This window comes from Hyperoodon ampullatus (assembly GCF_949752795.1).
Source record: "Hyperoodon ampullatus genome assembly, chromosome: 14".
NCBI lineage: Eukaryota > Metazoa > Chordata > Mammalia > Artiodactyla > Ziphiidae > Hyperoodon > Hyperoodon ampullatus.
Window position 1 is genome coordinate 42805098 of NC_136927.1, and position 13709 is coordinate 42818806.

General features: G+C 47.5%; 2 protein-coding genes across 6 annotated transcripts in view; both read right to left on the reverse strand.

Annotated features, from left to right (window-relative positions):
- The window catches only part of GSG1L (GSG1 like), a gene marked incomplete at its 5' end in the record, with an annotated part of 223959 nt that overhangs the window by 61203 nt on the left and 149047 nt on the right, over positions 1 to 13709 (reverse strand). The window lies entirely within an intron of this gene.
- LOC307062789 (histone H3.3A-like) lies at positions 12126 to 12536 on the reverse strand (the record flags this gene model as incomplete). The annotated part of the gene is made up of 1 exon (XM_079718653.1): positions 12126 to 12536. One exon carries the CDS (start codon positions 12534 to 12536, stop codon positions 12126 to 12128), a length of 411 nt encoding a protein of 136 aa, XP_079574779.1.

Consider the following 13709-nt stretch of genomic DNA (forward strand, 5'->3'; position numbering starts at 1 on the left):
TTTTCTCTGGGATCAATGTCCAAGAGTGCAATTCCTGGGTCTCCTGGTAAGTCTTACGGTCAATCCATCTTTACTTTTGAAAATAACTGCTGAACTATTTTCCAGAGTGGCTGTACCATTTTACCTTCCCACCAACAATGTATGGGGTGATCAACTTCCTTGATAACTGGACTTTTATTTAAAAACAAAAAACTAGAATTCTCACTGGGAACCCAACCTTTCTGCAGTCTCAACCTTTCTGAGCGACCCCAGGACTTTGACACCTGGGCATCCCATCATTGTCAGCCTTGGACAAGGCCTGTCTCCTCCCTCTGCCACTCCCAGGCCATAAGCTCATAGAAATTGGGGGCCAGGCCCTGATCAGGTCTGCAGCCCTGGGTCCAGCATAGGCACAGCGCATAGCAGGTACTCTGTGAAGGAAATTAAATTGCACAGAAAGACGAAGCAAGTCAGCAAAGACCCACAGCCAACAAGTCAGTTAGAGAGGAGGGTAGATGCCAGGCCCCCAGGTCCCAGGGCCATGGCTTAACTCACCTTCAGGCAGGCTCTATGTGAAAGTGCTCAACCTAAAAGGTCACTGTCATCCTAGCACATGCAAAAAAAAAAAAAAGAATCTAACTGTGTAGAAAGCACAGATGTACATCATGTGTGTAAACAGATATATAGTGTATCTGTGGAGTTAAGATTTCATGAAGGGAGGGGCAATTAGGAAAAGAAAGTGTGAAACATGGAATAAGAATGAATGTAAGGTTGAGAAACGCTGTCCTGGCTGCACATCTTGGCCTTCCACCTGTGAGTCAGAGGGAGGCCTCCTGACTAGCAGAGCAGACCTTCCAAAAAGGCACTTTGACTATCTCACTTCCCTGATCTAGAACCATCACTGGCTCCCCACTGCCTCCAGGGGAGAGTCTGAACTGCCCAGTATGGCCGCCTCTCAAACCTCATCTCGACCCACAGTGCCCACGCCCACCGCTCACATTGCAGCTGCAGGAAACTCCAGATTCACCTGCACCCTCCAAGCTCGGCCATGTCTCCTTGCCTTCACACCTGCTGTTCCTTCTGCCTGAAATGCCTTCCCCCGATTCTTTACCTGATCTTCCTTCAAAGAGCAGTCAACTTGTCACCTCTGTGAAGTCTCCTTCACCTTTCCAGATGCTCCAGGTGGCCTGCAATGCTGTGTTCACCCTTCTATGGCATCTTTAACACATCAGGTTGTCACTAAGGTATGTCCTGGATGGTTTCTCCAGGCTAGACTCTGAGTTCCTTGGAGACAGGGGTTGCGTCTTACTCACCTGCAGCATTTAACGGGCATCTCAAGTTAGTGTGCCCCAGATCTAAACTCCTGATCCCCCAAACGTTCCACCCACCCCGTCTGCCCAACCTGACTGAAGGAGACTCCATCCTTTCAGTGGCTCAAATCCCTCTCTCTCTAAATCTCTCTCTTAATGTCCATCTCCATCTCCCCTACATCTGATCCATCAGTGCAGCCTGTTGTTTCTACCTCTGAAACACATCCAGAAGCCAACCCCCTCTCATGCTTCCACCACTGCCCCCCCAAATCTAAACACCCACATCTCTCACCTGGACCACATGGTAGCCTCCTCACTGGTCTCCCTGCGTCTGCGCTTCTCAACAAAGCAGCCACTGTGGTCCCTCTAAGACTAGATCAGATCATGCTTCTCTGATCAGAACACTCCAATGGCTCTCCATCTCCTTGGGGTCAAAGCCAAAGTCCTCATAAAGGATAAAGTGGCCGACAAGGACTCCACAATCTAACCCCCGCTCTTCCTGGTCTTTCTCGACCTTCTAACACTCTCCACCTTGCTCATGCCACCCCAGACAGGCGGCTTCCATTCCTCAGGAAACACCAGACGCACTGCTACCCCAGGGCCTTTGTACTTACTGTCCCCTCACTCTGAAATGCCCTTCTCCAGATAGTCCCACAGCTCCCTCACTTCTTCCAAGTCTCTACTGAAATGTAAAATACCTCTGCTGAGAGGCCTTTCCTGACCACCCTGTCTACAATAGCCCCTCCTTCCATCACTCTCTATCCCCTTACTGTATTTTTGTCAAAGCATGTTTCATCACCCGACATTATATCATCATATTATCTTTGTTTATCTAATTATATGTCCATCTCCTCCACCAGATTGTACACTCCACAAGAACAGTGATTTTGTCTGTTTGTTTGTTTGTTTGTTTGCAGTACGTGGGCCTCTCACTGTTGTGGCCTCTCCCGTTGCGCAGCACAGGCTCCGGACGCGCAGGCTCAGCGGCCATGGCTCACGGGCCCAGCCGCTCCGCGGCATGTGGGATCTTCCCAGACCGGGGCACGAACCTGTGTCCCCTGCATCGGCAGGCGGACTCTCAACCACTGCGCCACCAGGGAAGCCCGATTTTGTCTGTTTTGATCACTGTTGTATTTCCCAGATCTAGAGCAGGGGTTGGCAAAATGTGGCCCACCCGCCAAACGTGGCTGGTAGTCTGTTTTTGTAAACAAAGTTCTTTTCCTCCCAGTTTTACTGAGATATAATTGACAGATAACATTGTATTCATTTGAGGTAATTGGTGATTTGCTATATCAAATCACGTGATGATTTGATATTTGTATGTATAGGTAGTCCCCAATTTATGATTTTTCAACTTCACAGTGGTGTGAAAGTGATAGGCACTCAGAATTCTGAATTTTCTCTTTTCCCAGGCTAGTGATACGTGCTTCTTTGTGATGCTGGGCAGCAGTGGCCACCTCAGCTCCCAGGCAGCCACTCAATCACGAGGGTAAACAACCGATACACTTAGAACCATTCGGTACCCAGGCAACCATTCTGGTTTTCACCTTCAGTACAATATTCAATAAATTACATGAAATATTCAACACTCTACTATGAAATAGGCTTTGTGTTAGATAATTTTGCCCAACCGCCAGCCAATGTAAGTGTTCTGAGCATGTTTAAGGCAAGCCAGGCTCAGCTTTGATGGTTAGGTGTATTAAATGTGTTTTCAACTTATGACATTTTCAACTTAAAACAATGGGTTTATCAGGCATAACCCCCTCACAAGTTGAGGAAGATCTGTATTGCAAAATGATTACCACAATAAGTTTGGTTAAAATCCATCACCTCACATAGCTATGATTTTTTTCTTATGATGAGAATTTTTATGATCTACTCTCTTAGTAACTTTCAAATATATGATACCATGTCATTAATTTCAGTCACCATGCTGTACATTAACAACCCCAGGACTTATTTATCTTATAACTGGAAGTTTGTCCTTTTGACCACTTTCACCCATCTTACCCAACCCAACGTGCCTCCTCTGGCAACTACCAACCTGTTCTCTGCATCTATGAGTTCTACTTTTCTTTTTTTTTTTTTGATTCCACATATAAGTGAGATCATACAGTATTTGTCTTTCTCTGTCTGGCTTATTTCACTTAGCATAATGCCCTCAAGGTCTAGCCATGCTGTCACAAATGGCAGAATTTCCTTCTTTTCATGGCTGAATAATATTCCACTGTGTGTGTGTGTGTGTGTGTGTGTGTGTGTGTCTGTATATATCTCACATTTTTCTTTATCCATTCATCCATCAATGGACACTTCGGTTGTTTCCATGTCTTGGTTATTGTAAATAATGTTGCAATGCACGTGGGAATGCAGATATCTCTCAAGACAGTGATTTCGCTTCCTTCCAAGAATTACCCAGAAGTGAAATTACTGGATCATATGGTAGGTCTATTTTAAAATTTTTTTAGGAACTGCCATCCTTAAAGTTGTTTTGGAAGATGACCATGCCCGTCATTTACATATTGTCTATGGCTGCTTTCAACAGCAGTGTTGAGTGACTCTGATGGAAGACCCAATGGCCTGCCAAGCCTAAAATATTTACTCTCTGGCTTTTTATAGGAAGAGTTTGTTGACCCTGTTCTAGAACAATGTCTTGTATGTAGGAGCTCAATAAACACTGGTTGAATGAATGAATGAACCAATAATTGCTATTGCTATTCTCGGAATTCTGTTGTAATTCATTAAGGTACACACACACACACACACACACACACATACACACACACAGCTGTATTCCAGACTTTATTCAACAGTAGAGGGTCCCCAAGGTCTTCGAGTCAGAGAGGGGGTTAATCATAGGATTAACTTTGATCACGGGTCTGGCACACAGTAGGGGCTCAGTAAAAATTAGTGTCTTTGCTACCGTTTTCTTGCTGTGTCTCTTCCTTCCTTCCCCCCACCCCCTTGGCTGTCTCTTTCTCCCTGTGTGTGTGTCCCCCTGCATCCTAGGGGGTCTGTCCATCTCCCTTTGCCTCCCCCAGTCTCCTGCTCCATCTCTTTCCTTACCAGGGACCTTCTACTCTCCTCTCTTCCCTGCCCCCTCCCTCCTAGCCCTGGACAGACTGAGACATGGTGAGCAAGTATTTCCCATGAGAGGTCCCGTCTCAGCCCTCACACACCCAGAATGCACCCCTCTGTCTTCCTGACCTCAGGGCATGACTCCCCACTTCCCCATCATAGTCACAACCTGGGCACATCAACAACTCCCACCCCTGCCCTCCAGGTGCTGCCAACCCTTCTTCTCTCAAATCCATCCCCATCCCTCTCTGTTCCCACTGCCACCACCTCCTTGTGGCTAGACACCAACATAGCCTCCTAGCCGGGCTCCTGGATCTGTGCCCACCCCCCTCCCTCTACCCCAAGAACCATATTTCTAGAACTTGCCCCTGACCTTACCACTTCTTTGCTTAAAGCCTCAGAGGTCCCCAACTACACCCCCACTCTGGCAAGGCCCACATTTCCTGGCCTGGCATCCAAAGCCAGTCACAATCAGAGCCCAGTTTCCACTTCCCCGCCCTTGCCCAGCGCATCCATGTCCAGTAACTCCAGGGGGTCACCTTCCCTGAAACCTCCTTACTGAAAACCCCAAATGCCTGGCTTCCTCCCTGTGATTCTGCTAAGAAAACTCAAGCCCTGCACCATCCGCCTCTGCATCTCATCCCCAGCCCTCCTTTGCTCCCCAGTCTCCTCTCATGGCCACCTTCTCACAGATCCTCTGACATCCCGCCTGGATGGGGCCTTTGCATTTGCTGCCCCCTTGCCTGGAGCACTCTCTCTCACCCCCTCCACCCCCGCTGCCTCCTCAACCAGCTAACTCCTCCCATCCTTAGGGCCTCTGGAGGGGCCCCTGAGCCCCCAGCAGTGCGTGGTCTCTAGCCTTGGGACTGTCTCTTCATATCACAGTCCCAACTGCTCACTAATTCACTGCTTCCCCCACTAGACACAAGCCCCCGAGGGCAGAGAGCTTGCCTGGTTGTTTTCCTGGTACCTGGTACAGAGGAAATGCTCTAGGACTCTTTGTGGAAGGAAGGGAAGAAGGAGAAATGAAGGATGGATGCCGTGTGTCCCTCCGGCCTCTGCATCCGTCATCCTGCTTCCTCCCCGGCAAGGGTTTTCACACCTTTCCACCCATCCTTTAAGGCTAAGAGAGTCTTTCTCTAAGTGTCTGTCAGCTCCAGGGTGGAATTAACACTTACACCCGAGGAGAAGCTGCTGTTACAGCCCCATCCCCCAGCTCCAAACAGTCCCCACCCTGCCTGGCCTCCCTCCCTGTTGCCCAGCTGTCAACAACCACAAGAAAGACAAAGCCCAGATGAAAGTCAGCAACTCAGAGTCAAAAAAAAAATTTTTTTTTTTAAAAAGAAGTCCCATTGTTCCAGCAAGCCGAGAGAAACAGAGCGGAAATAGACCAAGCACTGGACTAGGAGAAAAGGAACAATTCAAAGGAGTGACAGCCGGAAAGGGCTGGCATTGGGGTGGGTGATTTCTGCCTTCGGAAAGGGGAGGGGAAGATGTGGATTCTTTTAAGAAGAAACTCAGAGAATAAGGCAAGAGCAGAGCCCCCAAAAGTGGGTGAGCAGACAGTTTATCATCTGAACCAGGACGCTTCTGGGAGTGAAAGGGGCCCTGTTAATAATGATGCTGGGACTGTCCTGGGCACACCTGGACACACGGTCGCCTACCCAGAAGTGTACAGCCTTGTACCCAATCCCATCGGTGTCACTGTTCTCACCCAAACTCTTCAACAAACAAGACCGAGAATGTGCTGCGTGTCCGCCCGCTCCACTGGCTCTTCATGTGGTTCGGGGGATGTCATTTCATTGCTCAAACCCATCTTGTGCAGATGCTACAAGATGCTATAAGGAACTTGCCAGACCACGCAGTTTCAACGGGACCCAACTGTGGTTTGCTCTGATCTATCTGGTTTCAGAGTCCCTGCTTGTCCTATTGGGGCGAGTTGCAAACCCCAAAGCTCAAACGTCAACAACCCCACTGTGAGGGGTCTGGCCCACGCGTGTCGCTTCTACAGTGCACTCCTACATTCAAGGAGAATTTTCTGAGGGCCAGGCCCTGGGGATACAGCAGCGAAGACAGCCGCGGCTCTCAGGGAGCCCACTGTCCAGGGCAGTGGTTCTCAACCAGGAGTGCTTTTTGCCTCCCAAGGGACATCTGGCAACGTCTGGAGACATTTTTGGTTGTCACGACTTGGGTGGGGCACTACTGGCGTCTGGTGGGTAGAGGCCAGGGACGCTGCTCACCACCCTACAACACACAGGACAGACTCTCTCCCCCCACCATAAAGAATGATCCAGCAAAGAGTGTGCCACCATTGAGAAAACCTGGTCTGAGGAGCAGAGATGGGGTGGCAGACAAGTAAACAAATTGGTATATACGTTCTCTTATCCATTCAACAAATATTCATTGAGTGCCCACCATGGTTTAGATGATGCTCAGAAAGCAGTAGGTGCCATTAAGAAAAACAAGCAGGGGACTTCCCTGGTGGTCCAGCGGGTAAGACTCCCCAATGCCAACGCAGAGGGTCAGGGTTCGATCCCTGGTCGGGGAACTAGATCCCGCGTGCATGCTGTGACTAAGTCCACATGCTGCAACTAAGAAGTCCGAATGCTGCAACTAAGAAGGCTGCATGCATGCTGTAACTACGAAGTCTGCATGCCGCAACTAAGAAGTCTGCATGCCGCAATTAAGATCCGGCACAACCAAAATAAAGAAATAAAGATTTCTAAAAAGGAAAGAAAAACAAGCAGGAGGGGATGGAAATGACTGGGGGAAAGGAGAGAGCTCCTAAGGAGATGCCATTTGAGTGACAGCTGGCTGAAGGAGGAAGTGAGCCAGGCTCATGCGGGGAAGGCAGCCCCACGGAGGGGACCACGGGCCTGGGCAGGGCCAAGCTCAGAGAGCGTGAAGGCCAGCAAGGAGGGGCTGATTGTAGGAGGTGAAGTTAGAGAGGACGGCAAAGGCCACATTTTGTGGTCTTGGGATGGAGTTTAGATTTTGTTTACAAAAGTAACATCTGATAAATACCAACTAGAAATGACAAAAACAGACTTTGTAAAAAAAAATCCCCTAAAATGTCCAATGAGGCGAAGTGAGAAAAAAGCCCTCTATATTTAAAACTCTAAAGGAGCTGGAACTTTATCACACGGAGAGCCGTACACTTGATGAGTATCAACCTGAGGTCAGTCGCTACGTATGCAAAATGACCATTCGGCAAATAGGTGCGGTGGAATATTTTTAGATAGTAATTCATGCTTTTTTCCCCTGTATTTTCCCCCCTTTTCCTTTCACTTCATTCAAACGGTAAGAGGCTCTGGACTTCTTTGTCCCAGAGGTTTTGCAGCAAAGAGGAGAAACCCATCTGCAAAATCCTTCCCTCCTGGCTTTCATCTTTAGAAGCCTTAATTTACCAAGGAGATTAGGACAGGGACCTCTGAGTCAGGGAGAGAAAGAGTGAGCTGTCTTCTAGTCCTTAGGACAAAAAAAAGGGTTGGGGACTTCCTTGGTGGCGCAGTGGTTAAGAATCCACCTGCCAATGCAGGGGACAAGGGTTCAATCCCTGGTCTGGGAAGATCCCACATGCCACGGAGCAACTAAGCCCGTGGGCCACAACTACTGAGCCTGTGCACTAGAGCCCGCGAGACACAACTACTGAAGCCCACGCGCCTAGAGCCCGTGCTCCACAATGAAGAGTAGCCCCTGCTCGCCACAACTAGAGAAAGCCCATGCACAGCAACGCAGCCCCCCCCCAAAAAAAAACAAAAGGAAAAGGGTTGGATTGTCCTTGTCCGGGGCAGGAGAGGATGCTGAGGGTCTGCAGTGATGTTTTCTTGGCTAATACAATGTTTTGAAACATCTTGAATTAAAAAGTTAAACCTAGGGTTACTAGGTAACCCAACAATTCCTCTCCTAGGAAAACATATGTCTACACAAACACTTGGACATGAATGTTCATAGCAGCATTATTTGTACTAGCCAAAAAGTGGAAAACAACACACATGTCCATCAACTGACAAACAGAGAAATAAAATGTGGTATATTTGTGCCATGGAATATTATTTGGCAATAAAACGGAATGCAGTGATGATACATCTTACAACTTGGATGAATCTTGAAAACATCACGCTAAGTGAAAGAAGCCAGTCATAAAAGACCATATAGTGTATGACTCCATTTATATAAAATGTCTAGAATCAGCAAATCCACGGAGATAGAAAGTAGATCAGCGGTTGCCTAAAGATGGGGTGGGGGTTGGTGGAAAATAGGGAGTGACTGCTAGCGGGTATGGGGTTTCTTTCTGGGGTGATGAAAAGATTTTAAAATTAGATTCTGTGACGGTTACTAAAAGCCTTTAAACTATACACTTTACATGGGTGAACTTTACGATATGTAAATTCTATCCCAATAAAGCTGTTTAAAAAACATTTTGAATTAAAAATCAGGAGGATTTCCTATAAAAAAAACCAGCTTTGGGCTCTCCTTGAATGCTGTGCATCTTCCTCCATGGCAGCAATGGGGTGCTGATGGGATGTGCACTCCCAAGTTTGCCGCCATCCCCACATCCACTGCCGTGTTACATCTGGACAGCTTGACTCACTTATGTCACCTACATGGTCCCTGTAGGCACTGCAGGGACTGAGGTCACCAGCCCCTTCTCCCACCTCCCATCTGGCCCTAGAAGCAAAGAGCTCTGGGGACTGGAAGGGACCCTGTGAACAGGGAATTAGAGGAGGCTCAGTGGCAACCTACATGGACCCATGTAACAGTAAAGCACATGGCTTTGAAGCCAGAACCACCACATACTAACTCTGTGCCTCAGTTTTCTCAACTGTAAAATGGGAATAATAATAGCACCTACCATTGTAGGGTTCAACAGAGGGAATATGTTTAGAACAGTGTCTGGCATAATAAATGCTCAATAAATGGAAGCTATTGAGCCCATAATTTCTTATCTGCAATTTCAAATTCCCAGAAGTTCTGAAATCCAAAAGCTTCTTCATAATTCATCTGGCCACAAAATCTGACTTGGCCTGAACTCATTTAGCACCAAAACCTGACCTGAATGGACATGAGGTTATTGACCGTCTTTATTTATTCCCCCCTAGAATGAATATTCACGTGTTTCACTCTGTTTGCTTACACAGTGCTGCCCCAGCCCCTACTGGGGTGTTCTGTAATGGATGGTTTATGTATTACGTTACCTGCCCAAATCTGAAACGTTCCAAATTCTGGAACACTTCTAGCCCTAAGGGTTTCAGATCAGGGACTAAGCTGTATGATGAAGATGATAATGACAAAGATTAAACCCCACCCCCTCTTTGTCTGACACTGCATAAGACCAGACAATTGCAGCACGGCCCCAGGCAAAGGCAGTAGGGAGTAAGCCCCTCAAAATTCTGACGATAAATCTTCTACCAGCCCAGGAGGATGGGAGCACAGAATCAAAATGAAGTTCTTTTCCAGAAATGAAAGAAATGCAGTGTGTTCCTTGCATAGCTGGATTCAGGGTATGAGAATCACACAGGCCAGGTTAGCTTTAGAGGACAAAACCTCACCTTGTCCTTGGTTTAGCTCCCAGACCTCATTGGGTGTCTCTTCCTTTGGCTGGTCCTGATTTGTATCCTTTATGACGATACTGTAACCCTAAGTATAGTGCTTTGCTGAGTTCTGTGAGTAGTCCTAATGAATTATCAAACTTAAGAGGGTCATGAGAAAGCTGATTTGAAGCCAGTTGGTTAGAGGCACGGGTAGCCCAGGGACCCCCTGAACTTACAGGTGGCACCTGTAGTGGGGCGGTCTTGCTAGGGACCGTGGCATCTGATGGCAAATAGCATCAGAATTGTATTGCAGGGCACAAGTTAATGTCAGAACAACACCCTTTGCCTTCGTTTGTCCTCACCCATACCCCCCTGGCCGGCACCAGAGGTCACCTGCAGCTTTAGCTGGCAGCTCCGGTGCATGTTGGTGGCTTCCTTCCTCAAACACTTTCCATCTTAGGTGGCGAAGGCCAGAAATGCTGGGGGAGTTACTGACTCAGGAGTGCCCCCTAAACCAGTGATGGATGAGAGATGGTGAATAAATTCCACTGCTTTCTCACCCCTTGGGTGTCCTACACAGTCTCTCAGAGGGTCCCCAGCAGGAGGGAAACGCAGTTGCCACCAGTGGTCACCCGCCTACCAACATTCCCTTTATTGGCCCTCCTGCCTTCTTGTCTTAAAAATCCACTGTCCGACCATACTTCCTGGGATCAGTTCCCAAATAAACTACTTGCACCCATATCTTCACCTTAGGGTCTGCTTTGGAAGAACCCAAATGAAGACCTCTACCATTCCTGGGGCTCTTGAGTCCTTTAGCTCCACTGCTGACCTGATAATCTCCCAACTTGACAAGCCAACCAATTCCCAACCACTAGGACTTCCAGTCAACAATGCCTTTGGGCAGCCACTTGTCCACCATTGCATAGTAATCCTGCTTGGTCCACGGCTAAGCCCACACCACAGGTGTGCTTAGAGCCCCAGGCCCGGCTAATCACAGTATTTCATCCTTCGGCATGATGACTGGTTCAGGAATGAGTCTATGAACCTAGGTGGTCTGATCATAGTCCTCCTTGGAGTTTTGCAGGAGGTACTTGAAAGGAGTCCTCTCTGCCTCTGGAATCTTATGTAAGGCTGGAGCTGCTTATGACTATCCACTCTCCACATGGATGGGCCTGACTGAGACAGAAGCTAAAAGAAGTCAGAGTTTGGAGATACAGCTAGATTCCTGATGACATGATCACCTGGATGCAGCCATGCCTGAAGCATAACCACCTTGTACTTTTCAATTACATGAATCAATAGAGTTCAATCACGCCCCCGCCCCCAACTTCTTCCTTTAGCTAATTTGATTGGGTTCTTGTCACTTGCAAGCAAAAGAAGCTTTTAATGATATTGAAAAACTCATTTCTCTGATTTAGACCCTCTGTACTTTTAGACACAAAAATATACAAAAGTACTTGCTCTCTCAGTTATGAGCAAGAAACCCAGTCTGGCCAGGGCAGAAGAACTGAACAGAGGGAGCTACGGGCAGGAGATTCTTTTTAGCACAGGCCCAAGGTGGCAGGGTAGCTAGTGGAATTAGTGTCTCAGGAAACTCACCCTAAAATACAATGGCAGTTTACAGTAGGAAATTACAGATCATCATACCAAGAGTAAGCTCTAAGGAAGAGCCAAAGAATTAAGTGAAGTGTGGACTGGGGAGGAATTCAAGACCACAGGCAACCTCACTTGGTGGAAGCTGCTATGACTGAACATAAAACAAACAGATCTAAGCTTCCTGGCAGCCAGTGAAAGGCAAACCTGATGGGTTAACCAGCTTACATTCGCTCACAGAAGGCAGCCTCAGACCAGGTCGTAGGGCCAATGGCTCTATAAAACTGCCTTCCTGGAACTCATAGGCTTCATGGCTCATGGGGCTGGAGGTGGGTCCAGAGGAGCATGTGTGCGCACTTTGCATGCCTCACAGCTTGGCTCCTGAGGATTTTGGTGGTCCCATGGGTGTCTGCGGTGCAGTGGGATTTGCCTGCTTTGTCCCTCAGGCCCCAGGCCTCCAGATCCCCAAAGGTCTATCCAAAACACACGGGTAGGTGTCCACCTTGCAGGCTTGCCCTTCAACTCATACCTCACCTTGAAAATAGCCCTTGAAATTTTTTTTTCTTTTTTTAATTATTATTATTATTTTTATTTTACAGAATTTACTACAAAACACCATAAAAACTGCCTTCACTTAAGCTCTCTCTCCCCGTATCCGGCGAGCCAATTGGATGTCTTTGGGCGTGATGGTGACTTTCTTCGCGTGGATGGCACACAGATTAGTATCTTCAAATAAAGCCACCAGGTACGCTTCACTAGCCTCCTGAAGCAAACCAATGGCGGCACTCTGGAACCTCAAGTCGGCGTTGAAATCCTGGGCGATCTCCCTCACCAACCTCTGGAAAGGCAGCTTCCCGATCAGAAGCTCGGTGGATTTCTGGTAACGACGGATTTCTCGAAGCGCAACGGTCCCGGGTCTGTAGCGATGAGGTTTTTTCACCCCGCCGGTAGAGGGGGCGCTTTTCCTGGCCGCTTTAGTGGCCAGCTGTTTGCGGGGCGCTTTGCCACCCGTGGACTTACAAGCAGTCTGCTTGGTTCGGGCCATTTTCTTTCACCCAATGCCTAAGTATTACGCCGCTTCTCCGACAGCCGCGCCGCTCCCGCTGCCCAATGAAGAGCCGCAGTCGCCGCACTAACGGAAGAAGCTCCTCCGACTAACGAAGAAACCACTCTGGGTTCCAGGCGCCCCCTATACCTCCGTTTTTATACCCACGCTTCACGCTGCGTCTCTGCGTCATAGTACCCTAATTTGCATACACCAACGACTTTTTCTTTTCTTTCTTTCTTTCTTTCTTTTTTTATTATTATTATTTTTTTATTAGTTTCTGCTTTATAACAAAGTGAATCAGTCATACATATACATCTGTTCCCACATCCCTTCCCTCATGCATCTCCCTCCCTCCCACCCTCCCCATCCCACCCCTCCAGGCGGTCACAAAGCACCGAGCTGATCTCCCTGTGCTCTGCGGCTGCTTCCCACTATCTATCTACCTTACGTTTGGTAGTGTATATATGTCCATGCCTCTCTTTCGTTTTGTCACAGCTTACCCTCCCCCTCCCCATATCCTCAAGTCCATTCTCAAGTAGGTCTGTGTCTTTATTCCTGTTTTACCCCTAGGTTCTTCATGACATTTTTTAAAAATTCCATATATATGTGTTAGCATACGGTATTTGTCTTTCTCTTTCTGACTTACTTCACTCTGTATGACAGACTCTAGGTCTATCCACCTCATTACAAATAGCTCAGTTTCGTTTCTTTTTATGGCTGAGTAATATTCCATTGTATATATGTGCCACATCTTCTTTACCCATTCATCCGATGATGGACACTTAGGTTGTTTCCATCTCCGGGCTATTGTGAATAGAGCTGCAATGAACATTTTGGTACATGTCTCTTTTTGAATTATGGTTTTCTCAGGGTATATGCCTAGTAGTGGGATTGCTGGATCATATGGTAGTTCTATTTTTAGTTTTTTAAGGAACCTCCATACTGTTCTCCAGAGTGGCTGTACCAATTCACATTCCCACCAGCAGTGCAAGAGTGTTCCCTTTTCTCCACACCCTCTCCAGCAAGCCCCTGAAATTTTTTTAAAGTGTATGCAATGGTGAAGACTTTAATGCTTCTCATCAAAATTCTTAGAAGTCATTCTGCATGCATAAGATTAGAATTCCTTCAAAGAAAAACATATATGATTCAAACTTTAATTCCTAACCTAAG